Source organism: Colossoma macropomum, unplaced genomic scaffold (assembly GCF_904425465.1).
Source record: "Colossoma macropomum unplaced genomic scaffold, Colossoma_macropomum, whole genome shotgun sequence".
In the NCBI taxonomy this organism is placed as follows: Eukaryota; Metazoa; Chordata; class Actinopteri; order Characiformes; family Serrasalmidae; genus Colossoma; species Colossoma macropomum.
The window spans coordinates 28,893-55,000 of NW_023495834.1; the positions used below are offsets into that span (position 1 = coordinate 28,893).

A 26,108-nucleotide genomic window follows, 5' to 3' on the forward strand; every position below is an offset into this window, starting at 1 on the left:
GAAACAGTCAGAGTCAGTAAAAGTTAGGCGTCCTGATGAAAACAGACCCGAAACCCTGAACTCCCAGTAATGAGTGTGAGACCCACAGTATTGGCTGCACCGAGACGATGAATGGAGAGTAAACCAGCAGTTTCCATAGGCAGCCTAGCTAATTAGCTCCACACGGATTTGTGTACATTTATGGGTTTATAGAAGTTGAAATGAGATGATAACTCAGTGAATGCTTTAGATGAATGAACCTAAATGTGTTTATAGCTGAAAGAGTTCGTTTTTATCGAGTTTTAAGCCGAAATGGGTGCTGTGAGCGGAATGTTCTCTTTTCCTCATAGCCATTACTGGTTAGAGCTGGTTGAGCCAATCCAGCAGACATTCTAGAACATTCCAGAGCTACATTTTCATTTATTCTGTGAAACGTGCGTTTGAACGTGTTTGTGAACTGGAAAAAGAGACAGTGCTTACTAAATATTTGGGAAAAAGGTTTATTTTCATTTAAATATGTTGTTTACATAAACATACATATGCAGTAAGAGTTACAACCTGTAAAAGAGAGAGAAGTTCAGTGAGTTAATCATATGAAAATGTGTGTAAACCTGTTAAACTTACCTGTTGATGTTCTGAACCTGAAAAAGAAAAAGTATTAGTCACTGTGAAGGTGATGTATGTTCATTTGTTGTTAGGTGAAGAAAGTGCTTGTGAATAACAGTGAAATGAGAAGTGATACAGCCACCTGGGCTCAAGCACAGAGAAAGTGTTACAGTGTTTTGTTTAAACAGGTCAGGTTTTTTGAGGATCATCAGAACCTTGAAATCAGAGCCTGGTTGGATCTTCAGAGAAGTCGATGTTGAGCCACCCACGAATAGAACGGTTTTCTATGACGTCCGTCTTCACTACGGACTGGTGAACTAACAAACACAAGACTAACAGACTCTTTATTCTCTGTTTCCTTTTGTGAGCGAGCACCAGTGTTTCAGTTACTCGGTTTGTTATTTATTTGTTTTGGGGGGTTTATTTTTTTCTCTGCTGATGAACACAAACAAACAAACAAACAAAGGGTTTAAATCTGTCTAAACTATATTGAAGAAAATTAGAGAAATTATTCTAGCTAAGCTTCATTCTAAAGTAACAATAATAATCCAACTAAACTAAAGAGATGATTTAACACTAAACCCAAAGTCTTAATCCTTCATTAAATCAAAGATAACTAAACCTTAAACCCATTAAACTGGAACACAAATAGGACCTAATCTAATTTAAGCGCTTAAGAAGATCAACTTGATCTCGGGGACAGAAGGAAGGTTGTTTAATTGTTGAATGTTTTCTTTACTTTGTGTTTGTATATATTTTTATCATCTAGTAAAGAGACTCTCTTTATTTATAACACCACTCCTGTCTCCTGTATTTGCTGTCACACACCTTCCACCTCCTCATTGAACCTGGTTGTACTGGTCCACAGCCTTATTGCAACTTCAGCTTTTGCATCTAGTTTGCAGTGTTGCTGCTGTAGTTCATTAGTGGGCTAAAAAGGGTTACATGTCCACTCAGCATCAGTCAGTAAAGAGCTGAGAGTGTAAATCATGTAAGGAGGTTGAAATCCTGTTAAACTGTTGAAGGAGCTTTTTGTTCTGTGTATTTGGGATTTGCACTGAGGAGCTGTTGATCTTGAAGCTCTGTTTAATGCTGTTCTGTCACTGTAAGAAGTTTTACTCCGTCATTGTTGTGAGACTCTCAGTCTGTGTGATGGAAAGAGCAGCTATGCAGCTCTTAGAGACTGTAATGAAAAACCTGTTTCAGTAAACACAGTTTAATATTCTGCTTTATTCACATCAGTATATTATTAGGGCTGTTTGATTTTCTCTGCAGCGCCATCTACTGAAATTAGAAGACATGATTTGTTTGTAAAAGAAGTTAAAAACCAGAAGTTATTTGTGTCTAAATGTTTGTGTTAACAATTCCTTTTAGGCTCTTAAAAATGTGTTAAAAAGTTATTTCTATGATTTTATAAGTGCCACAATCTCCAAAAAGAGTAAATACAGTGTCTGTTAGGTCACTTTGAGGCAGTGTCTGTGGTTTGTAGCTGCAGAGAGACTTTATAGCTCCATTTAACATGACAGGACTAAAGAACATGGAGACTACTGAGCTGATAGATTGTGGAGAACAAACAGAAAAGAAAAAGGAGGAAAAACAGACATTAAAGCCATAAAAGCTCTCAGTTTAAGAGGAGTAAAGGAATGAAAGCAGGTTCAGTCCATTTAGATGCTGCTGCCCTCTTGTGGTCAGAGAACAGACTGAATGTTTTAAATGTTCCAAACGTCTCCAGATGTAGTTTAATACAAAACCTCCTTCATAAAGAGCTTTTTCTTCAGTCTTTAATATTAATGTGCAGAACAACTCTCAGTTTAATAGAAGTGTAAAGATTTGATATTATAAGAAATATACAGTGTTCTGAAGGCCTGTAGACGGTACTGGAAAAGTGAATAAAAGTGTTCCTACATTGGTGTCAGCAGTGTCTCTGCATCAGAAACAAACACTGATAAGACACTGGAAGAGCTTTTCTAATGTTATCAGGAACTGCAGTGTAACATTCACTGATGCTCTGCTTTTGATTCCACATTCACTTCTATCACTTTGCTGAACATCAACACAACATTTCAGAGCTTTATTGTGAGTCTGAAAGTGTTGATAAGAGTGATAACAGTAGTGATGTTAGCTGAGCTGTGTTTAACACTCATTAATGCTCTTCTCCCCAAAAGACTGTGTGAAGAACACAGCTGCCTGATGAAGAACCTCCTTCATGATGATGATGAAGGTGTGAGGGAGTCTCTCTCTGAATATTCCTGCTGTAACACTGAGTTTAGTCTGAAAGAGGCTCGATCAGTGAACTTCACTCCCTTTATTAGTATGAATATGCTGGATTATTGTCTAGTGAGCACATATGGAGTGTTAGCTTGTGAGAGAAACAGTCAGCCGTCTGAAGCAGATCATTCTGTTTCCTCATATGAGAACAGATTTCTGCCTGTTACTGTTCTTCAGCTTAGAGAGTCAATAAACAGCCTCGTTCAGATGGACTGAGTTGAGAAAGAGCTGCCAGATATTTACAGATGTTCCCACATTGAACTCTGGGATTAAAGTCTAAATGGATTGTTTCCTTTAGTTCTACGAAGTTCAGCACTGAATGTTTTGTGTGCAGTTAAAGCAGAAGAGAAAGAAGTGCTAACCTGCCCTGCCTGCACTGATAAACCACATCATTCTCAACACGGATTTCTGTATAATGATCATTTGTTGACCTTCCATAACAGTTAATAGCCCTTTCTCTTTCTGTTTAATCAGCATCACTTTATTATTACTGAGATCTTCTGAAAGAGAAAGAAAGAAAAAACTGTCCCTGTAATGAAAAAGAAAACGGAGCTTCTTCACTGAATATGGAGCAGAAACCACATGACATTGTTATCACTGTTATTAATATTGTTTGTGTTTGTTTTAATATTGTCATATAAATCATTAGATATCATGTCAGTTTGGTCAGTCTCACAGTTATCTGATCAAATCTGACCCCCTGTCTGATTCTGATAAATAATGTTTTGGGGGGATTTGGAAAAGTTGTTTAGCTGGAAATCCTCGACCCAATCTGGCAACCCAGCCTGGCGCTCTGAATGAAGGTGAAAGTGAAAGTAGCCGCTGCTTCTTCCGCTCTGGACGCTACAGTGGAGAGTCGTGTGTAAGGTTAGTGGAGAGTTTAAACTCGGTCTTATTATTATGGATCTGCTGTTATTGACAAAAACCTGATATGAACTGATTTAAAATGTGGACATATTTCACCACCAGCAGCGATACGACTGTATGAAGAGCAGCGAAGGTAAGAGCCGTTAGCATCATGCTAACCAGGAGAAAGAGCACTGAGAACATCGAACCAGAGAGGAAAAGAACAACAACTAATATAAACACAACATTACAGAAACCTCTCTCTCTCTCTCTCTCTCCCTCTCTGTGTGTGTGTCTCTGTCTGCCTCTCTCTCTGCCTCTCTCTCTCTCTCTCTCTCTCTGCGCATGCGCTGGTGTGAGCGGTGGAGTGAGCGGAGCGTGGTGAGCGTGAGTGCGAGTGGTTGGCGTTGTGCCAAAACTTTTTTCTTTCTGATAGTTCGTGAGTTTCGTTGTGTTTCTGAGGTTGTTTGTGTGACTGTGTTAGTGCGTGTGTGAGCTGCAGCTGCGTGTGGAGAGTCAGCTGCCGGTGTGTTCGCCGGGAGTATGGCGTCTCCCAACAGCGTGTATGAGAGCCTGACTCGCAGGCACGGGGTGAAGGTGGTGTGCAGGGTGAGTGTGGAGGAGTGCAGGGTGAGTGTGGAGGAGCTGCCTGGCTGCAGGGAACGCAGTGGGCAGAGTGGGGTCGTTATTAACGGTCAGCTGACTCCGGTCTTGCCCCTTAGCACCCCCTCTAAAAAGATTATCCTGTCGAACTGTCCCGGTATGGAAAACTTGTTTCTCCCATTCGGAAGATCCCCCTCAGCTGTAAGAGCGCCTTGATTAAGCACCTGGTGTCCTTCAGGAGGCTTGTGTTTATGGTTCTGAAGGAAGGTGAGGATTTGGACTTGGTTTTGAAGTTCAGTGTAGATGGTTTTGAGTATGCTGTTTATGTTTCGTCTGAAACTGCTGTGAAGTGTTTCTGGTGTGGGCAAGCGGGACATCTTGTCCGTGCTTGTCCTGTAAAGGCGGACGGGAACACTGATGCTCCCATGAGGGCTGAGCCGGAGCGGCCGGGGACTGTTGCTTCTGGGCCTGTGGGTGTTGGAGTCTGCGGCTGAGGAAACTGCGGGGGCTGAACGGGCCTTGGAGGGGTCTCCCTCATCTGCTCCTGCTGTGCTGGAACCAGCTGTGGAGGAACCGGGCAGTACCGAGGGGGGCACTGCTATCTCTGAGGGGCAGACCGCTGAGGTGAGTGGCTGTAGTGAAGCTGTCTCTGCTGAAGTGGTGGTGCTGGAAACTGTGGCTGATGTAGACATGGTGGATGAGCCTGTTTTTAAAGTTCCCGCTAAAAGGAAGAAGCGAGGGAGGGGGAGGGGGAATAAGCAGGCGAAAAAAGAGCTTAGTGGTGCTGAGGCCGACACTGACAGTGAGGGTTCTCTGTCTGACTCTGGCTGGTCAGTGTGCTCTCAGGAGGAGAGGCTACCTGTACGCTACACTGCCGAAGAGATAAAGACATTCCTCAGTGTGACTAAAGGGTACAGAGGTGTGCAGGTAGAGAAGCACTTTACGGACCCCCAGCAGTTCATACACAATGTTAAACACTTCAGGAGGGAGGGGTCTTTTACTGCACTGAAAATTTTTAGACTAAAAAAGATGCTGACTAAACTACATAAAGCAGGTCCTGACGAGGATGTTTAGTGTGTTTGGTCCCTGTTTCGGACTGGCCCTCGCCATCACAGTTTTATGCCCTTTTATTATTTTAATGAGTGACATTAAGATCGCTACTCTGAAAATAAATGGGGCGAGAGACGACAGGAAGAGGGCGATGTTTTATGAGCTGGCGAAACAGAAGCGCACTGATGTGTTCTTTCTCCAGGAGACACACAGTGATGGTGATAACGCTGTAGACTGGGCTAAAGAGTGGGAGGGGCTGGTCATTTTAAGTCATAACTCCACTGATAGTGGTGGAGTTGGTGTTTTATTTTCGAATAATTTTATACCTCACTCGTACACAGTTGATGAGATTTTACCTGGGAGGCTGCTGAAAGTACAAGCCTGTTATGAGAATGAAAGCTTTGTTTTTATCTGTGTTTATGCTCCCACTGTAGCAGTGGAGAGGATGGTCTTCTTAGACAGGCTGAGTTCTCTTATCTCCAACTGTGATTTTACTGACTTTTTAGTCCTGGGTGGGGACTTTAACTGTACAGCAGATAACCTGGATAGGAACCACCTAGAACCACACACTGCTTCCCGCCGGCGTCTGTGTGAACTCTTAGAGGCCCATGACCTGTGTGGTTACCATGTAAAGTTCTCCATATGTCAAAGACAGTACACATGGACGTACTGTAGGGATAATGCCCTCTCATTGGCCAGACTTGATCAGTTTTACAGTTTTAGACATCATTTGTCTGTTTTCTCCTGTTGGTTTCTCTGATCATTGTATGGTTCAGTGTACTGTTAGAAAACGTAACATTAAGCCTCAGAGTGCATACTGGCATTTTAATACTGCACTTTTAGATGACGTTAATTTTAAGGAGTCTTTTACTTTTTTTTGGGATGTTTTTAAGTCACAGAAAACATCTTTTAATTCATTACAACAGTGGTGGGACGTAGCAAAGGTACAAATTAAAGTGTTTTGCCAACAGTACACTTTCAATGTCACCAGGGACATAATCAGATCTCTGAAAGTGCTGGAGATTGAAATAGTGGCACTCCATTGTTTGGGGGAGGCCACAGGAGATCAAGAGCATATTAAAGCTCTTAAAAGAAAAAAAGCTGCGTTAGCTGACCTGCTGGGCATTACAGCACAGGGGGCGCTGGTCCGTTCACGTTTCCGGAATGTGACGGAAATGGATGCTCCTTCAAAGTTCTTCTTCGGTCTGGAGCCCAGAAACGGACAGAAAACGTTTATGCATGCTGTGCGGTCTGAATCGGGGGATCACGTTTCTGAGCCTTCTGAAATTCGCCAGCAGACAGTCAGCTTTTTCTCTAAGCTGTGTGAGAGCGAGCAGGCCAGTTTCCAGGAGGTGGAGGAGAGGTTCTTCCCACTACAGGCCAGAATCACGCAGCAGTCTGCCACCCTGCTTGAGGCTAAGCTCTCCTTGGGAGAGTTGTATGAGGCTGAGGCCCTTCAGGGTATGGAAAACGGCCGGGCACCAGGGATTGATGGTCTCCCTGTGGAATTTTACAAGGCATTTTGGCCTATATTGGGTCAGGATGTGCGTGAAGTGCTCCAGGTCAGTGTACAGGAAGGAAAACTTCCTCTGAGCTGCAGGAGAGCTGTCCTGACCTTGCTGCCGAAAAAAGGAGACCTGACGGTGCTGAAGAACTGGCGCCCTGTGGCATTGCTCTGCACAGACTGCAAGTTGCTCTCTAAAGCGTTAGCCTCAAGACTTGGGAAGGTGATGGAGCAGGTGGTACATCTTGACCAGACATTCTGTGTGCCTGGTAGGTCTATTTTTGATAATATTTGTTTAATTTGGGATGTTTTGGACGTCTCCAGGCTATTGGGCTTGAGGACTGGTCTTGTTTTCTTAGACCAGGAAAAGGCTTTTGACCGGGTTGAACATGCATATTTGTGGAAAGTTCTGGAGAACTTTGGGTTCAGCCCAGGTTTTATAGCTATGATCAAGGTTCTGTACAGTGACATTGAGAGTGTACTCAAGGTTTATGTGCTCCTTTTAAAGTAAAGTAAAAGTGAAGCTGTTTTAGTGGGGGAATGGACTGGTGGGGAACCTACACTGCCTGGATTGTCATGGAGGACGGGTGGGTTTAAGTATCTTGGAGTATATTTGGGGGACAGTGAGTGTGCAAAGCAAAACTGGGAGGGCACCATTGAGAAAGTGAAGGGACGTCTGGGCAGATGGACTTGGCTAGTGCCTCAGCTGTCTTATAGGGGACAGGTTCTCATTGTCAGTAACCTTGTTGCTTCCTTTTTATGGCACAAATTGGCTTGTGGAGATCCCCCACCAAATCTTCTTGCTGACCTACAGGCACTGCTAGTGGACTTTTTTTGGGACAGATTGCACTGGTTACCACAGGCCGTCCTCTATCTACCCAAAGAAGAAGGAGGACAAGGGCTGGTTCACTTAGCTAGCAGGACTGCTGCCTTTTGCCTCCAGTTCATTCAGAGACCCCTGAGTGGCCCTAAGGACTTGGTATGGAGAGAAGTGGCATGCAGGATTTTACATATTGTTGGGAGTATGGGACTGGACAGAGCTCTATTTTTTATGAGCTCTAAGGCGCTGGACATCGCTGGCCTGCCTATGTTTTATCGTGGACTTTTTAGAATTTGGAGTTTTTTTTTAGCATGTCTGGACTAAGCAGCACCTCTTTACACTGGCTTCTGGAGGAACCTGTTCTCTATGGGTCTCGGCTGGACATTTCAAGCAAATCGTCCCCCGCACTGGTCAGGGTTCTGGTTTCCTCCAACATCTTTACCCTCCGTCAGCTGGTGGAAGTTGCAGGACCTGGTCTGGACTGTGCGGGGGACCTGGCAGTGCGCTTGGGAGTGAGGTCCTTGCGTGTTGTGGCCAAACTCCTGCAGTGCTGGAGGTCAGTGCTGTCCTCTGAGGAACGTGCACTGATAAAGGACTATGGTGCAGGACTGCTCAGCCCAGATGAGGATGACCCCTTCCCCAAGGTTACCATCACTCCTGACCTGCAGGACTGTCAGGGCCCCATCCTGGACCGTAAAGAGGAGCTGAGCATGGACCTGAGTTCAGTCTCTGGCAAGCTGCTCTACACAGCCTGTGTGAAGGTTTTTAACAGAAAGAGACTGGAGAGCAGAGCTGATACGCCGTGGCGAGATGCTCTGGGTCTCGCTGACGAGGTGAAGCCACAATGGAGAGCACTGTATAAACCACCATTAACCAAAAAAGTGGCAGATCTACGGTGGAGGATTTTACATGGCATTGTTTCTGTTAGCTCTTTTATTTCTGTTTTAAATCCAGAGGTCACTCCTGAATGTCCTTTTTGTTTTAAGAGGGAAACGGTGTTTCACGCTTTTATGCACTGTTTTAGGCTCCGTCCCCTTTCTGACATTTTAAAGACTCTGTTTATGTCTTTTAATGTGATTTTTACAGCTCATACTTTTATCCTTGGTTTTAAATATGTCCAGAGAGAGATGTTCAAGTGCCAGTTGATTCATTTTATTCTTGGTCAGGCCAAACTGGCAGTGTACATGAGTCGGAAAAACCGTGTGGCACAGGCAGCTGACTCCGACGTAGTGAGAACCTTCTCTAGACTGGTCAAATCAAGGGTTCTAATTGATTTTAAATATTATAAGTGTATGTCTGATCTGGAGACTTTTAAAGTGGTGTGGTGCTGTGAGGAGGTGCTGTGCTCGGTTTTAGACAACGAACTTTGCTTTGCACCTGATTTTAATGACTGAAAACTGAAGTTTGCTTTTATTCCGTTATTTATTTATTTATTTATTTATTTATTAAGCAAACTGTTTGTTTTTATGTGCTGGTTTGAGGGCGGAAATGGCCTGATGTGACTTTTACACACCTTAGCGAGATGTGGTTACAATAAAGTGTTGTTAAAAGTCAAAAAGTCTCTCTCTCTCTCTCTCTCTCTCTCTCTCTCTCTCTCTCTCTCTCTCTCTCTGTAGGAGGAGATAAAGAGATAAAATGGCGGCTGAAAGAAACAGTAAGTTAAACTTCCAGAACCTACAAAAGGTTTTACTGAACATCATAAACAAAATTCAATCAGAGAGTTTATTTTTATTGTGGAGACACAACTATTAATGTGTGTGTGTGTGTCTGTGTGTGTGTCTGTGTGTGTGTGTGTGTGTGTGTGTGTGTGTGGTGTGTGTGTGTTTGTGTTTCTACACAGATGAGTTTAAACTCTTTGGTCCCTGTGGTGATGAATATGAGTTTGGCTCTGCGGTCACTCTCTCCTGTCACTTGTCTCCTAAAATCAGTGCTGTTGCCATGGAGATCAGGTGGTTTAAGGGGGCGGACTGTGTTTGTCTCTATAAGAACAGGCAGGTGACAGAGGGGAGGGGCTACAAGGGCAGAGTGAGTCTGTTCACTCAGGAGCTGCAGAGAGGAAACGTCTCCTTACAGATCAGAGACTGTGGAGGGTCAGATAGAGGAGATTATCTGTGTCAGGTCACCAATGGAGACACAACAGAGGAGTGTACAGTAGCAGTGGGGGGTGAGTATTCCAGAAGTTTACTGTACATAAACTCATCATCATCATCAGCGTCTCGTCTCAGAGTGAAAGATGGAGAGACAGAAATGAGAAACACCGATGTTCAGAATGGAGTCTCAGTTCTCCGATTCAGACCCTCAACTTCAGCTCATTTCTCTTGAGCGATGTCCACTCCCGCCAGGAGCTGTGTTAAGTCCAGCACCCCCGTCTGACCATTTGATGAAACCAAAATACTTCAAACTGAAATTCATGACTTTCAGAGTAAAACACAAAAAAGCGAGTCCAGACCAAATTTCAAATAAATATGATATAAATTACTGCAAACATTTATCAAAACAATATTCTAAGATCCAGATAGAAGATTAAATCTGATGTTGATCTTGTAAAGAGCTGAAGGTGAAGAATGTGAGTGAATGTGATCTCCAGCCTGTAGATCTGGTGATGATGGTGAAGATTCTCTACATCTGTAAAATCACAGCAACACTACAGTTTTACAGCTGAGTTATTTCAGGCCAGCTCACCTTCAGCCTGACAGGACACATCATGGATCTCCATCAACAAACATTCAAGAGAAAAGCTTCATTTATCTAATGAACTCAAGCAGAGTTTTAGTTTAAGCTCTAAATCAGTTTAGTTCAGTTCTAAATCATCTTAAATATGGAGCTCTTCTTACAGAATCACTGAGCTGAGCTGAAATATCAACTACAGACACTGTAAAAGTCAAACAGGCTGTTTTTGAGGTTTGAATTATAAGAATTGTTTTGTTTGTCTGAAGTAGCTTTAAGAGTAACGAGGATCAAAATGAATTCACAACTAAAAATCCATTTCTAGATCTTTTAGAATCTTTATTTTCTCTAAAGGGACGAATCCTTTATCCTCCGACTGAATATATATGTATATATATATATATATATATATATATATATATATGTTTTATAAATAAAAATATAATAGATTGAATTAACTAGTATCCATTATTCCATATTATTCCTACATTTATGAATAATAATATTAATAAGCAGAAGTAGAAGAAGAAGAAGTGTTAAAGTGGTACAGTTTATATCCTGATTAAGTAATGAGGCCAAAATTAATCTCAGTAATTGTGATTTAATAAAAACAAATAGATTTATTATTGTAACAACAACATTATTATCATTATTATTATTATTATTATTATTATTATTATTATTATTATTGTTGTTCTTGTTCTTGTTAGTAGTATTATTACTACCATATTTATTTATTTATTTTCCATTCAAAGTTGCTCCCTCTGTCTTTCTCAGAGCTGCAGGTAAAACTCTAATAAAGCAGCTCTGTGTGAGGAACTGATGGGTCTGTTAGTCGATCAGAGACTTTAACTGTTCAGCTGAACGTCTTCATGGAGCTGCACTGAAAGCACTGAGTGACAGTTCAGTAGTGAAGGATGAAGAACTACAGTACAGATGAGAAAAGAAAAGATTCTGATCAGGAGATAAAGAGTTAAAAAGACTCAAATATTAGAACTGTAAAGTGTTTCTGATGGAGATTTGACTAACTTTGTGTCTCCTTCTGTTTTTATTCCACAGCTCAGTTGGTGAGTAAATAACAGTGTTTCCTTCTTTCTCTGCTGGTCGTGACTGATTTTATACTCTTATCACATCAACTACATTCAATACAGACATCAAGCAGCTACATAATATGGAGATTCAGGTAAATTTCACATGATGAACAAAGTGTCTGATCTCAGAATGAAAGCTTTTGACTTCATCTCCCTCCTTCCTTCCCACAATGCTCCTGTGCATAATCCCACTGCACTGCAGAAATGTAGAGACAGTGAAGTTCACTGATGAGAAAAAGACACAGCAAATAAAAGCCGTCTGGCTCTGTTGGGAGTGACGTCACTGTTCTTATGTGATCCTACATGAATGACCAGTTCAGCTCCACAGTTAAACCATTTCAGGGTTTTTGCTTCTACAAAGTCGTGTCCAGTTATGAATTATTAAAATAATATACAGCACACAACAAATTATAACTCCAGACATGTTTAGACACGGTTACTCAGTGTTAGCTCTGTAGTTCAGACCCACCCAAACAGAAATCTGGGCTAGTTTATATTCAGCATATTCAGCATGTTAAGAGTCAATATTGTTCACTAATTAGTTTCTCTTCTGCAGGAAGGACTGTATATCAGAGTCTATCAGGTGAGAACACTAATTAATAAACATCATTTTCTTATGGAAACAGATTTGGATGCATGAGAAAATCCCCTTTTCCTTAATATCAGTGTGATGTTTCTGGTCTCTGTCTTGGCGGCTTTATTACCTCCTTTTACCAGAACCTTGATTTGGGGTCAGATGTTCAGGTTCACTCCTGTTCTGAAATCCTGCTCTGACTCTTTGCTTTAATCTCTTCTTCACCTGAGTTTAAATATTTCAATCAGCTACAATCAGCAGAGTCTCTACTGTTAGTAATATCAGCTCTCAGTGATTCATACTGACACACCCACCATCATCACATCTCCGCTCTGTTTATTCTCTCCTACAGATGGACAGAGAATGGACAGAAGAGGAGAGAAAGAAATGAAGGAATCTGTTCTGCTGACCGGTGAGTTTTAAAGGAGATACAAAATAAAACCTTTTAAACCAGTAAAAGTCTAATGTTTTAATGTAGGCAGGTTTCTCAACACCATTTCCATTTTATTATAATGAAAAGATCATTATAATAATTATAGAATCCAGTGTTATTCGATTCTCACGTCTCATATTTTGTGTAATTCCCTGATTTTGGTATAAATCATTCAGATCTCTCTGCTACCATTGTAGAGATTATCGTCATCGTGCTGTTCTGGTGAAGACAGACTGTAAAGGCCGTGATGGTTTTGGACTTTGTGGATCTTCTTTCAGTCTTTTTGGGTCGTTGTGTGTGTTGGTCTGATTTAAAGCCTCTGATTGGCTCACAGGGTTTTTGTCTGCAGGCAAAAGAGCATCAAAGACTAATAACTGAGTTTAACTCTTTAAATTCCCAGAGTTTTAACTTCATAATACTTATTATTCAAAGCTACATGGAAAGCAATGCACACTAATGTATGAACTCAGGGAAGGACTGACGGGTTTAAGGGGTTAAAACTGCACAGACTGTAAACCTGTTTAATGAGAGATTACAGAGACTGTAGAGACACTACAGTAGAGTGGGTTAGATGATGATGGGACTCATTGCTGTTGGATATTAAACTAATGCAGTGATGTGATGAACAGTGGAACAGAGAGTAGAATAAGCAGCTTTAACTAAAACACATTCTACTGCTGTCAGCTTTGCTCAGATCATTAAAGCCTCAGTAGAAATCAGTGCAGCTGTGCAGGCTGGTGTGAGTTTCTGCAGTAACAGGGTTTCTGTTGGAGATCCTGTTGTAGAAGATCATTAACTTAAAGCCTCTTTCTGTCCTTTTCTCTACTTCTTCACTGCTCACCAGCTTTTTTACACTGATACTGAACTTATTCAGCGTAGCAGCTGCTCTGGATCTTTACTTTGATCTGATCATTTTCTTTAGTGAGCTGGTTTTGTGTAACAGCAACAGTTTGTGCTACTAGAGTTAATACATGCATTATAAACTAACGTTACTTCCAGTACAGTTATAAAGCTTGTATGAAAGGCTAAGTTACTCAATAATAGTTAAAGAATGAGACTAGACAAGAAATATTAGCACTTAGAAAAAAATAGGACACACATGTAAAAAGAGAGGTGAGAATGTTGAAAATACAACAGCAGCTTCACAAGAATGAATGAGTTTTAAGAAGGCATTTATAAATGAGCCTCAACTCAATTATAGCTCTGTTTCACCAAGTTATCTACAATGAACAGACTGATTACACGATTGATTATGGTGACAATCTGAAATGAGGACATATCATCAAATATATATGAGTCAATGTGCTGCTCAGGTGGGTCTTCAGTGTTAAATGAATGTGTTTCTCACAGAGTTAAAAGAAGAGGCCAAACGTTATGAAGATAAAGAGAGTATTTTAATGGAGAGAAACGCACAGCTGATGGAAAAAGACAAACAAATTCAAGAGAAAGAAAAACTTCTGACCAAAAACACAGAGACACTTCAGATGAAGGACAAGATGCTGGAAGAGAAAGAAACACTCCTCACAGAGACAAAAGAAAAACTGGACCAACTGACCAAAGAGACTCAGACACAGCTTAAAGATAAAGACTCACAGCTGGAGACTCTGAGAAAAGAACTGCAGGACAAGAGCAGCAAAGTACAGGAGATGATGGTCCTACTGGACCAACAGAGAACTGAACTCAGCCGTCAGCAGAAAGAGTTAGAAGAGAAAGATCAACAACTTAAACACACAGGTAAGAATTTAAGACACAGACTGACTGTAAAATATCTGACTGATAAATTAATATTCTGTCTTTATCATTTCAGCACAACAGAACTCAGACCTACAGACTGAAACTGAAACACTGAAAACGCTCATTTCATCACAGACGACTGGTGAGTTTTTAGATTGTACCTCATCAATCTTAGTCTTTATTAAGGTAGATTAATTAAATGACTGTAACTGAATAATTATTAACATACTCTACCAGTCAGAAGTTTGGCATATAGGCGTGTGTGTGAGTCTTCAGTCCTGCTGGAAAATCATCCAGGAGCAGAGAATCTGTAGTGAGGAGAGCTGCCACTCACTGTCTTGTGGGTCTGTCTTGCGTTCCTGAGCCAGTCCAGAATGAATGGGTTCTTATAGAGTTTTTACAAATGGTTCATCATTTTATATATAAATGCTCTTGTTTTCTAAACATATAATAGGATGAAAAACTTCACCACTGCTGTTATTGATCTGAGCTGTACTGAGATCCAGATAGAGGACTTTAACAGGGTCTTACATTCATTCATGATATCAGAGAGCATGAACTGCTTTACTCAGCCAATGAGCTGATCAGCTCACCAACCACTCAGCACTCAGTAGCAGTAATGCCAGCCAATTAGCACTCAGTAGCAGTAATGCCAGCCAGTCAGCACTCAGTAGCAGTAATGCCAACCAATCAGCACTCAGTAGCAGTAATGCCAGCCACTCAGCGCTCAGTAGCAGTAATGCCAACCAATCAGCACTCAGTAGCAGTAATGCCAGCCACTCAGCACTCAGTAGCAGTAATGCCAGCCAATCAGCACTCAGTAGCAGTAATGCCAGCCACTCAGCACTCGGTAGCAGTAATGCCAACCAATCAGCACTCAGTAGCAGTAATGCCAGCCACTCAGCACTCGGTAGCAGTAATGCCAACCAATCAGCACTCAGTAGCAGTAATGCCAGCCAATCAGCACTCAGTAGCAGTAATGCGAGTGTCCTAGAGCCTGAAACCTGTCTGAAATATTTTTACAGGAATACTTAATTTAAAAATACTACTTTTCAAAATTAAAGGAAGTTCTCAAATTTTCATTTCAGCCATTTGGCTCCATTCACTCCTCATTTATTGAGGACTCACTCGTGGGTGCCCTCTAGTGTTCTGCAGTCATGTTTTTGACCCAGCACATCATAAAGGTCCAGCACAGTACATTTCCTCCTTACTCAAAATGTCGTATTAGCAGGACGTCTGTGATTATCTTCATTCTTCTGCTTCAGTCCAACATTTACTGGACACTGCAGAGTTCATAAAAATGACCTCCCACTTTTTATTTTTTGGTGTACTGCCCCCTAACCAGTGTTTAGGGATTACACTTTATTTGGCGTGATCTTAGATGTCACAGACAACACTAATTAACAACTGGGAATCATCAGCTACCTTACATTGCATATTCATGAGCTGTGCAATCGACTGACCTTCCACACTCCACACCCTCCACATGTCTCTACCTGTCGTCACATTAAACATTGACTTCCTTTCAGCAGCTTATTGCTCACATTTCCCTGTTCCACTTTAAACGGTGCAGTGTGGGAGAATTTAACTAGAAGGTGGGGAGTAAGAATCTGAGCTCAGCTCTGTGTCAGCACTACAGCTGGATATAAAACCTTCAATTAGCTGCCTAACAAACTAAAATCTGGCGCTAACAGCACCACTGAGGAGCTCCTACAAGACTGTGATGATCAGGCTCCCCTTCAGAATCTCCCTCTTCAGGTTTACACAGTTAAGACTGTGTTGATGATCTGATTTCCAGTCGGCACCATACTGACTAACTGGGCGGTTACATTTGATGCAGAGGATATCGGTCAACCTGCTGGGTCGACGCCCACACGGCAGAATGGTAAAGGCAACGGAGAAAAAAGAAAATACAAAACACTCCTTTAAAGTTGTAACAGATAAAATTGTTCATGGAAATATTAATATTTCACAGATATTAAAAAACTGTGCAGGGTGTTTAAAGTGACTGATTGAGAGAATGTTGAGAGTGTGTAAAGCGACAAGGCGAAGTAAGAAATAAAAAACATCTAAATTAAGAGAATATTTCTGATTTGTTTACACTTTTTCGTCGCTTTATAATCTGAAACGTTATTTTATAGTTTTGATGATTTCACTATGAGTGTAAAATGTGGACAGTAGTATAAATAAAGGAAAACATTCTGTGAGTAAAGTTTGCCTGGTAGTGTGATCGTCCTTAATTAATCTCTACCATTAATTTCAGCTCTTGATCATCTCCAGGCTGTTCACTTTGAGTATATAATATAGAAAATAGTGAAATTAAGGAAAACTAGTAGGCGTGTCCAAAGATTTGACTGGTAGTGTATTTGTTGTTATTCTCTCTCTCTCTCTCTCTCTCTCACTATATATATACATACATATATATATTTGACTCTTCATATTCCAGTTGTTTTTTTTTCAGGCTTTTATAAGAGAAAGATGACGTCTACTCCATTTTAATGTTTCATTACCAGCTATTAAACTCACACTGCTGTTAAATCTCAGTACTGTGTATCTGTTAACTTTGCACACTGTGAACTGAGAAAGACTGAATTTCTATTTTCTTACAGATTTAACTGAAAAGACCAAACAGCTCAAAGAAACAAAACACATTCTCTCTGAGAGAGACAGACAGCTAATGGAGAGAGAAAGACAAGTGGAGGAGAAAGACAGACTGACAGAAAACACAACAACACTTCAGATGAAGGAGAAGATTTTAGAAGAGAAAGACAAACTTCTCACAGAGACACAAGATGAACTGAGACACACAACAAAGACCTTAGAGAGTCGTAGAAAACAAATGGAGGAAATGGAGAAAAGACTTGTGGAGAAAGATGAAGAATTAAAAGAAGAACTGAAAGATAAAGACAGGATTCTAAAAGAACATTTAGAGACAATTGATAAGAGAGATTCATTATTAAAGGAAACTAATGAAAGATTAGAAAGTGTTAATAAACAGCTTAAAGATAAAGACTCACAGCTGGAGAATCAGATCAAACTGCTGAGAGAGAAAGAGACTCTACTGGAGGTCACAGTGAAAGAGGTGGAAAGCAGTAAAAAGCAGCTGGAGACTCTGAGAAAAGAACTGCAGGACAAGAGCAGCAAAGTACAGGAGATGATGGTCCTACTGGACCAACAGAGAACTGAACTCAGCCGTCAGCAGAAAGAGTTAGAAGAGAAAGATCAACAACTTAAACACACAGGTAAGAATTTAAGACACAGACTGACTGTAAAATATCTGACTGATAAATTAATATTCTGTCTTTATCATTTCAGCACAACAGAACTCAGACCTACAGACTGAAACTGAAACACTGAAAACGCTCATTTCATCACAGACGACTGGTGAGTTTCAGCTTTAAGCTCAGTCTTTATTAACTGTGTTCATTAATGAGAGTTGTATATGTGATGTAATGTAATGTAATGAGTCAGGTTTGTCTGACCACACTGAGCAAATTCTATGACCGAGTGAATTCAGCTTTTTCCAACTACGCAGTTCAACTGTGACATATTTTCCTGTTTCCTCTCGCTGTGGGAGCGAAGCAGACGCTGCTTCATTCCCTCCTGCATCTCACGCAAAACTGAAAAGCGTGTTTATTTGGATTTACTCAACACGAACACAGAGACAGATACAGAAGTGCTGGTTCATCGTAACGCTGTGGGTGGGTCATTGGGCCGGACTACAGGAGTGTGCTTTGTTGACTGTGGTGGTGTCAGATATGTGTGTAAATAACAAAAGGCCCTTTTATTGGCCAGAGCAGGTTCATATGCTGATTCTGATAATCTGAAAATGCTGACCATCGGCTCTGATCTCCAGTTGTGCTGATTATCGGTCGACCCCTAACAGACACATGTGTACCTGCTTCAGTTCTGCTGGAAAAGCATCCAGGAGCAGAGATTCTTTAGTGAGGAGAACTGACACTTAATGTCATGCGGGTCTGTCAGATGCTGGGGGCGCTCTGGAGCCGGTCCACAGTGAAAGGGTTCTTATAAAGCCTTTATTAACGCTTAGTCAGGTTTATGAACTGCACTTGTTTTCACAACATAGAATGAGAAACTTCAACACTGCTGTTATTTTTAATGATGGGAGTGAAATGAACTGGCCAGACTCCTCTTAAACTCACACTGGCTTGAGAGAATATCAGGAGTGTTTAAAGCACAACAAGGCAAGAAAGTGAAACAACGGCAATTTAAATAACAAATAAATAAATAAATCAGGAGATATTTTTGATTTGTTTATACTTTTATGGTCTCTGCATAATTCTGTATATGCTATTTTACAGTTTTGATGTTTTCATTAAGATTGTAAAATGTGGAAAATAGTATAATTGAAATAAAACATTCTGTAAGTAAGTTTGTCCAAACTTTTGACTCGTAGTGTAATTGTCATTAATTAATCTCTAACATTAATTTCCTCATTTCAACACTTGATTTATTTCAGACTGGAATATAATTTTATGAATATAGATATTTTTGATGTGTTTAACACGTTTTAGTCTCTTGATGATTCTACATCTGTTCCTTCACTTTGAGTCTAAAATGTGGAAAATAGTAAAAATAAGGAAAATTATAAGTAGGTGTGTAGAAGGTTTTGAGTGGTAGTGTAATTGTTATTAATCTCTACAATTAATGTTTTATGAATGTGTAACGGGTTTTGCAATCAGGGTTCTGAAGCTGGTGATACTAATTTAACTAACTACCTCTCTTTAGCAGACTCCAAAGTTATGGATATATTCTCCCTGACCAGACAAGAAATATCCACCTTCCTTCTCTGAGTGTGGTTTAAACTTAAGGTGTGTAGACGAACAGGCAAGTTACGAAACAAACAAAGGTTTCAGATCTGAATATTTAGCGTTCTAATATTTCTGACCTGTCTTTCTGACCAAGGCCGGCACAAAGTTAGAAACTTAGCTATCCTCTTGTTGCCTGCGCAAGAATCTGACCTGAACCCTTTGTTTGCGGTGCACTCTGGTTTTGCTCGGCTGGAGGCCCTACCCTTTGGAGGTGGAGCCAGAGTGCTGATAGGTTCTCCTCACCTAAGGTTACTAGCTACTCATTGTTTCCAACTCTGATTTGTTGTGTATAATTTTAGGAATTCCTTCCCCAGAATCACTGCCTCCTTTGTTTCAGCTAGTTTAAACAAAGAAAAAGAAACATTCCTATATCATCAAATTGGTTTAACTTTCAAAATCAAGGAATGAACAACTAGGATATTCAGGCATGTTTCTAAGAGAGAGTTTAACCCTTGTTACCTGATACACAACACATGTCAAAGAACACGGGTAATATTTGCCTATCATATCTGAACATGACCCAATGCATAAAAAAAAAAAATCAACATTAAAAGGAAAGGAACAAAGGAAGAAAAGGAAAGAAAACCACATTCAGGATACATCTTGGTCAATGGTCTAAACTCATAGCAATTAAATGGTTGGGTCCGTCTGTTATCAAAGTTATACTCTACGTATTTCTACGTAGAAAAAGATACAGGTAATATTTAGGTAATACACAACAACAAGATTAATACAACAAGTAGTATTACTTACAGATTATATAAATGTTGATAATCAAGCAGACAAAGCACAAAGTTTCTTGGGTTCCTTATACGCACAAGTCCTTACGGTGGTGATGTGGTAATTCGTGGTTTCACCTCTTGGGGGTGCTGTGGGTCCATGCTTGCGATCCCTAGGGAATTTAGAAAGTAGAAATTTGCCGTCCAAAGTTGTACGAGTTCCGTTCTTGTTATGTCTAGTTTAGTTAAAAAGAGTTCTAACGAATGGTTGCAGTTTGGAGTGGACATATACCTTAGAAACGTACTTTCTGTCACTTAAAGATAAAGTTGTCCACAGGACTTGGAGGGCCATGTGGCCAATATTCCAGGGAGGTGTTGCCCCCTGGGTCGAGGGAGAGTGGTGCTGGTTCTTGGTTCAGTCGTAAATTTGACTGAGTTTGGGGGTTGGGAGTGTTAAGTGACAGATTTACACTTTCAACCCCAGACTCGCTGGAGCCAAAAGGCCCTTAACTTTGGGTTGGTGATACGTTAGAAACACTCAGCCTGGGGGTAAAGTTTCAGCCAGTGTTCGCTACAAATGTATTTGACTCTTTATTTTCCAGTTGATTTTTTTTCCAGAGATAAAATCTATTCCACTTAAGTGTTTCCCTAACAGCTATTAAACTCACACTGCTGTTAAATCTCAGTACTGTGTATCTGTTAACTTTGCATACTGTGAACTGAGAAAGACTGAATTTCTATTTTCTTACAGATTTAACTGAAAAGACCAAACAGCTTAAAGAAACAAAACACATTCTCTCTGAGAGAGACAGACAGCTAATGGAGAGAGAAGAACAAGTGGAGGAGAAAGACAGACTGACAGAAAACACAACAACACTTCAGATGAAGGAGAAGATTTTAGAAGAGAAAGACAAACTTCTCACAGAGACACAAGATGAACTGAGACAAACAACAAAGACCTTAGAGAGTCGTAGAAAACAAATGGAGGAAATGGAGAAAAGACTTGTGGAGAAAGATGAAGAATTAAAAGAAGAACTGAAAGATAAAGACAGGATTCTAAAAGAACATTTAGAGACAATTGATAAGAGAGATTCATTATTAAAGGAAACTAATGAAAGATTAGAAAGTGTTAATAAACAGCTTAAAGATAAAGACTCACAGCTGGAGAATCAGATCAAACTGCTGAGAGAGAAAGAGACTCTACTGGAGGTCACAGTGAAAGAGGTGGAGGAGAAGGAGAGACTTCTAAGAGAGAGAGACACACAGCTAATGGAAAGAGAGCAGCAGGTTGAGGAGAAAGACAGACTTCTAGAGGAGAGAAACAAGCAGCTGCAGGAGAGAACAGATCCAGACTCAGCAGCTCCAGCCAGGAGGAGGAACAGCAAAGACCAAATTCCTCCAGACTGTAAGTAACTAATATTGTTGAATGAAGATGCTTAAAATGAGATTATTTGAAATATAAATGTGTACATTGTTATAAATTTTGATCACACACTGTAGATGTTTAATACATTAAAATACAGATGTATATTCTAATAAAAATATGATTTAATATGAATTGAAAGAAATATAATACTTGTAACTTATGCAGTAATGTTTTTAATTAAACAGCAAAACAAACTGTTTTTATACATTTCCTGACATAAACTACTAAAACTATTTATCTTATTCAGCTCCGCCCATTTAAAAGCAGCAGCTCTTCAGATTTTTGTCTTTTATCTTCTGGTTTATGATGAGCGCCATCAGAAAACAGTGTTTCTCTACCTGAACCAGAAGAACAGACTTGTGTTCTTAGGAAGAACGTTCCTTGAAAGAACAACCTTTGAGAACCTATGAGAACAGAGAACATGTGTAGAACAGTTGGAGATGCTGTGTTGTCACTGTTTATACTGTGCAGTTCTGTGAGCTCAGCTGATTCACCAGCACTAACAGTAACTAGTCTACAAGTTCAGAATGTGATACAAGAAATCTAAAACACCACAATACAAATGATTCAATCCAGTCTGATGTGACGCTGATATAGAAACATGTTTTTATTGCTTTAATGAAGCCAAAGTTCATCATTTTATTGATACGACCTCTTCATCAGCCACTGGTAGCATTTTTATTGAATGCTCACAAACCAAGAGTAAATAAACAAATAAACAACAACAAAAACACCATAAGCCTGTTTTTTGAGTAGATTTATAGAACTGCAAAGTATGAAACTAAACTCAGTAAAAGTATTATAATGCAGCCTCACTGCAGGAGCTCTTTACTGAAAAGAGGAGCAGCTGAGCTGCTGATCCAGAGGAGATCCAGGTGGAGGAGAAAGAGACGCTACTCCCTATAATAACACTCCTCTTCAGCTGTGACTTACTGTGGTTCCTTCTTTAATAATTTAATAACTATAGCATAGAACACTTTTTAAATATGGTTAAATGCCTCCTCAGTGATCAACAGTCGCTGCCTCTAAATGAACAAGATGGAGGCACTAATGTTTCTTCTGTTTATAAGGTGAATCCAGAGTCAGTAACATAATCTCCTCTGTGCTGGTTGTTCTGTTTCATAGTGAGTGAAGAGACTCCAGAGTCTGCAGCACCACTCAGGAGAAGAGACAGTCTGCAGGACTTTCCTCCACTTAGTAAATGATTCAATTGATTTCCTAAACTGTCTTAAATATTTCTTTTTTTTATATTTTAGTATAATAATTACATCACTGAACAAGAGATTTGATGCCTCATTGTTGTTGATTCACAGTGAGTGGAGAGTCCTCTAGTTCAGCCTCTCCAGAGTCAGTTCCTGTAGCAGAGCTCAGGCTGGTGCTGCTGGGGAGGACTGGATGTGGGAAGAGAGCAGCAGGAAACACCATCCTGGGCAGAGAGGAGAGGAGCCAGGCTGGAGCGTCTACAGTGAGGCAGCAGAGTGAGAGCAGACAGGGGGAGGTGGCTGGGAGGCAGGTGACTGTGGTGGACACTCCTGACTGGTTCTGTCCTGGACTCTCTCTGGAGGAGCTGAGACGGGACGTGGGACTCTGTGTCCGTCTGTCCGCCCCAGGACCCCACGCCTTCCTCCTAGTCGTACCAGTGAAGCAGTCTACAGGAGAGGAGAGAGGCATGCTGGAGAAAATGGAGGAGATCTTTGGAGAGAGATGTTGGAGGAACACCATGATCCTTTTCACTGTTACTGATGAAGCCCAAGAGAAGAACATTGAAGAGTTTATCCAGTCAGGAAACCAGGAGGTCCAGAGACTCGTAGAGAAATGTGGGAACAGGTTTCACTGTCTCAGCATTAAGGAGAGCGGAGATGGTTCTCAAACCTCAGAGCTGCTGGAGAAGATAGAGAAGATGGTGGAAGGAAACAGAGAGAAACTCTACAGCAGTGAGATCTACCTGGAGACACAATCTCAGATCAGAGAGATAGAGAGAAGAATTGTGAGAGAAAGAGAGGAGATGAGAGAGAGACAAGAAAGAGAAACTAGAGAGAAGCTGGAGAGATGTGTACAGGAGACTTTTATAAAGTTTACAGAATCAACTGCTGACTTTCATACCAGAATAAATCAGCATGAAGAGCGAATAACTAAACTAGAGGGAATGTTAAAAGAGGAAAGAGACGAGAAGAGAAAGTAGAGCTGGAGAGAGAGGTGGAGAGAGAGACTCAGCAGAGGAATGAGGCTCAGTTGGAGCTACAGAGACTGAAAGAAGAGACTGAAAAGGAGAGGAGAGAGATGGAGGAGAGACACAGACAGGAGATGGAGGAGATCAGGGAGACGTATGAAGGAGAAGCCAAGATGGAGGCAGAGAGGAACCTCATGAAGATCATCCTGCCTGAACTCCAGCAGAGAATCTGGGAAGTCATGACAAAGAAACAGAAAGAGTTTGATTGTAGGATGGATGAAAAGGAGAGAGAGATAGAAATACTGAGACGGAGACCCAGAGAGGGAGTCAGAGGGAGTCACAGCAGGAGGAGATGATCGTCAGGAGGACACTAGAGGACTGTTTAGCAGGTTAACACAGCGGCTGCTTTGGGGAACACTCAGTGACCCAGTGATAAACACTCGGTCAGATCAGTGAGAGCTACTGACCGACTTCCAGTCACAGCAGATGCACTGAATAAACTGATAGAGAGAAACCAGGATGAGTGAATTTACCCTGCAGTGTTACTGTAGTTCATTGTACTGTGATTATACAGTATGTCACTGTATCACTGCAGTGTAACTGTATCTGGGTTTATTGTGATTATACTGTATGTCACTGTATCACTGCAGTGTAACTGTGTCTGGGTTTATTGTGATTATACTGTATGTCACTGTATCACTGCAGTGTAACTGTATCTGGGTTTACTGTGATTATACTGTATGTCACTGTATCACTGCAGTGTGACTGTATCTGGGTTTACTGTGATTATACAGTATGTCACTGTATCACTGCAGTGTAACTGTATCTGGGTTTATTGTGATTATACAGTCTGTAACTATATTACTGCAGTGTAACTGAAACTGGGTTTATTGTGATTATACAGTGTTACTGTATCACTGCAGTGTAACTGTATCTGGGTTTATTGTGATTATACAGTATGTTACTGTATTACTGCAGTGTAACTGTATCTGGGTTTATTGTGATTATACAGTGGGTCACTGTATCACTGCAGTGTAACTGTATCTGGGTTTATTGTGATTATACAGTCTGTTACTATATTACTGCAGTGTAACTGTATCTGGGTTCTTTGTGATTATACTGTATGTCACTGTATCACTGCAGTGTAACTGTATCTGGGTTCATTGTGATTATACGGTATGTCACTGTATCACTGCAGTGTAACTGTATCTGGGTTTACTGTGATTATACTGTATGTCACTGTATCACTGCAGTGTAACTGTATCTGGGTTCATTGTGATTATACGGTATGTCACTGTATCACTGCAGTGTAACTGTATCTGGGTTTATTGTGATTATAATGAATCCACTGGAGTGAAGAGGAAAGATCTACTGTGATCTGTTTAGTGTCGTCTTCTGCTCCACCTTCACCTCTTTTATATTTTAGATTTGTATGTAATTCAGAAAACAATTGTACAGTAAAGGTTTTATATGAGCTGAATTGCTGCAGTCATATTTGTCTCTGTCATCACTATAAACACATTCCTGATTTAATCGTTTCTTCTTTTCTGTCTTATTTTTAATTTCTTTCTTAATTCCAACATTTTGGTCTACATAATCACGGCTACTATTAAATTCAGTTCTGAGTCTTTCATTTTAAGTGGTTTTGATGTCGGTGTTGGAAAAATGTCATCCTGTGTCTCATAGTGACCGACGGCAGCAGCAGCCGCTCAAACATTGGCGCGGTGACGGTGTCAGTGGTGGACATGGATGAATATCAGAGGAGAGCTGTAGCAGTGTTGATTGTTTATTTACACTGGATAAAAGCAGAAAGATACTTTGTACTGTTTTCATTTTTTTGTTTAATACTGAATTTCAGAAATGTAATGTTTGGTGTTTCTGGCTCCCAAAACATCAACATCTGGTTTGTTCCACCCCACAGTTCATGGCGAGTCTAGAAAACTGAACTCGTGATGGGACTTTCTGCTGATTGTTGCTGCTGGTGGTGGCAGAATTTTCTGTTGCTGCTCCATTGAAACGTATGAAATATCCAGCCGTTCATCCATCGAACCTCCAGCATGTAAACACAGCATTAGCAGCTTTATTTCAGACCATAAATATAAAAACACCTTTAAAAACGTTACAGTATTACAACACTTACACTCACCCTAAGAAACATGGGAAGCACAGAATCCCAGTGGTTCTACTGATGGTTTTGCTGGGTCAGAGTCCAGATTTAACCCTTAAAATATCAGGTTGATCACATATTAAGTCTCTTATTCAGTTACTACATGGACTACAGTGCAAACAGGCTGAGTTACTCTTATGTTATAGAAGCATGTAGTAAAACTGGGTCAGTGGGTCCTGGCTGTTTAAAGGTTAAACCCTATAGAGAATATTTGGTCTCTTATTAAACACAAACTAGCTTGGCAGAGTTTTCCAGCAGTTTAGAGCCGTCAGTGCTCACTGGAACAACACTGACTGTTCTTTCTGTAAAAGGCTGTCTGTCAGTTTACAAACGACTTCAGCATTTAAAGGCCTCAAAGGGAAAAGCTGACGAAGACTAAATGACTTTATCTGTTTCTTTATTTCTTTGTTCTTAAGATCATTAAAAGCTTCATGTTTTGTCATTTTGTGTGTGAGTGTGTAAACAATGTTCATCTCTGCTGGTAAAGCTTTGGCAGTATGTGAGCACTGAGAGACGCTGGTGCTCATTTTTCCATCCTTCAAGAATAAACAGCCATTTATAGCTGGTAAAAGACATTCAGTGTGTTTTATCTGAAGGTTAAAACTTGCTTTAAACTGAA

General features: G+C 40.6%; 2 protein-coding genes and 1 pseudogene across 2 annotated transcripts in view; all 3 read left to right on the top strand.

Annotated features, from left to right (window-relative positions):
- LOC118803101 overlaps nt 1-26,108 on the top strand; it is a 61,378-nt gene that overhangs the window by 25,174 nt on the left and 10,096 nt on the right. The gene's annotated exons all lie outside the window — the stretch shown is intronic.
- LOC118803110 (butyrophilin subfamily 3 member A2-like) lies at nt 9,296-11,437 on the top strand. Its single transcript, XM_036563618.1, has 3 exons — nt 9,296-9,330; nt 9,517-9,840; nt 11,403-11,437. The coding sequence occupies exons 1-3, from the start codon at nt 9,312-9,314 to the stop codon at nt 11,420-11,422; spliced, it is 363 nt and encodes a 120-aa protein (XP_036419511.1). The 5' UTR covers nt 9,296-9,311; the 3' UTR covers nt 11,423-11,437.
- On the top strand, nt 12,348-24,810 carry LOC118803100 (annotated as a pseudogene).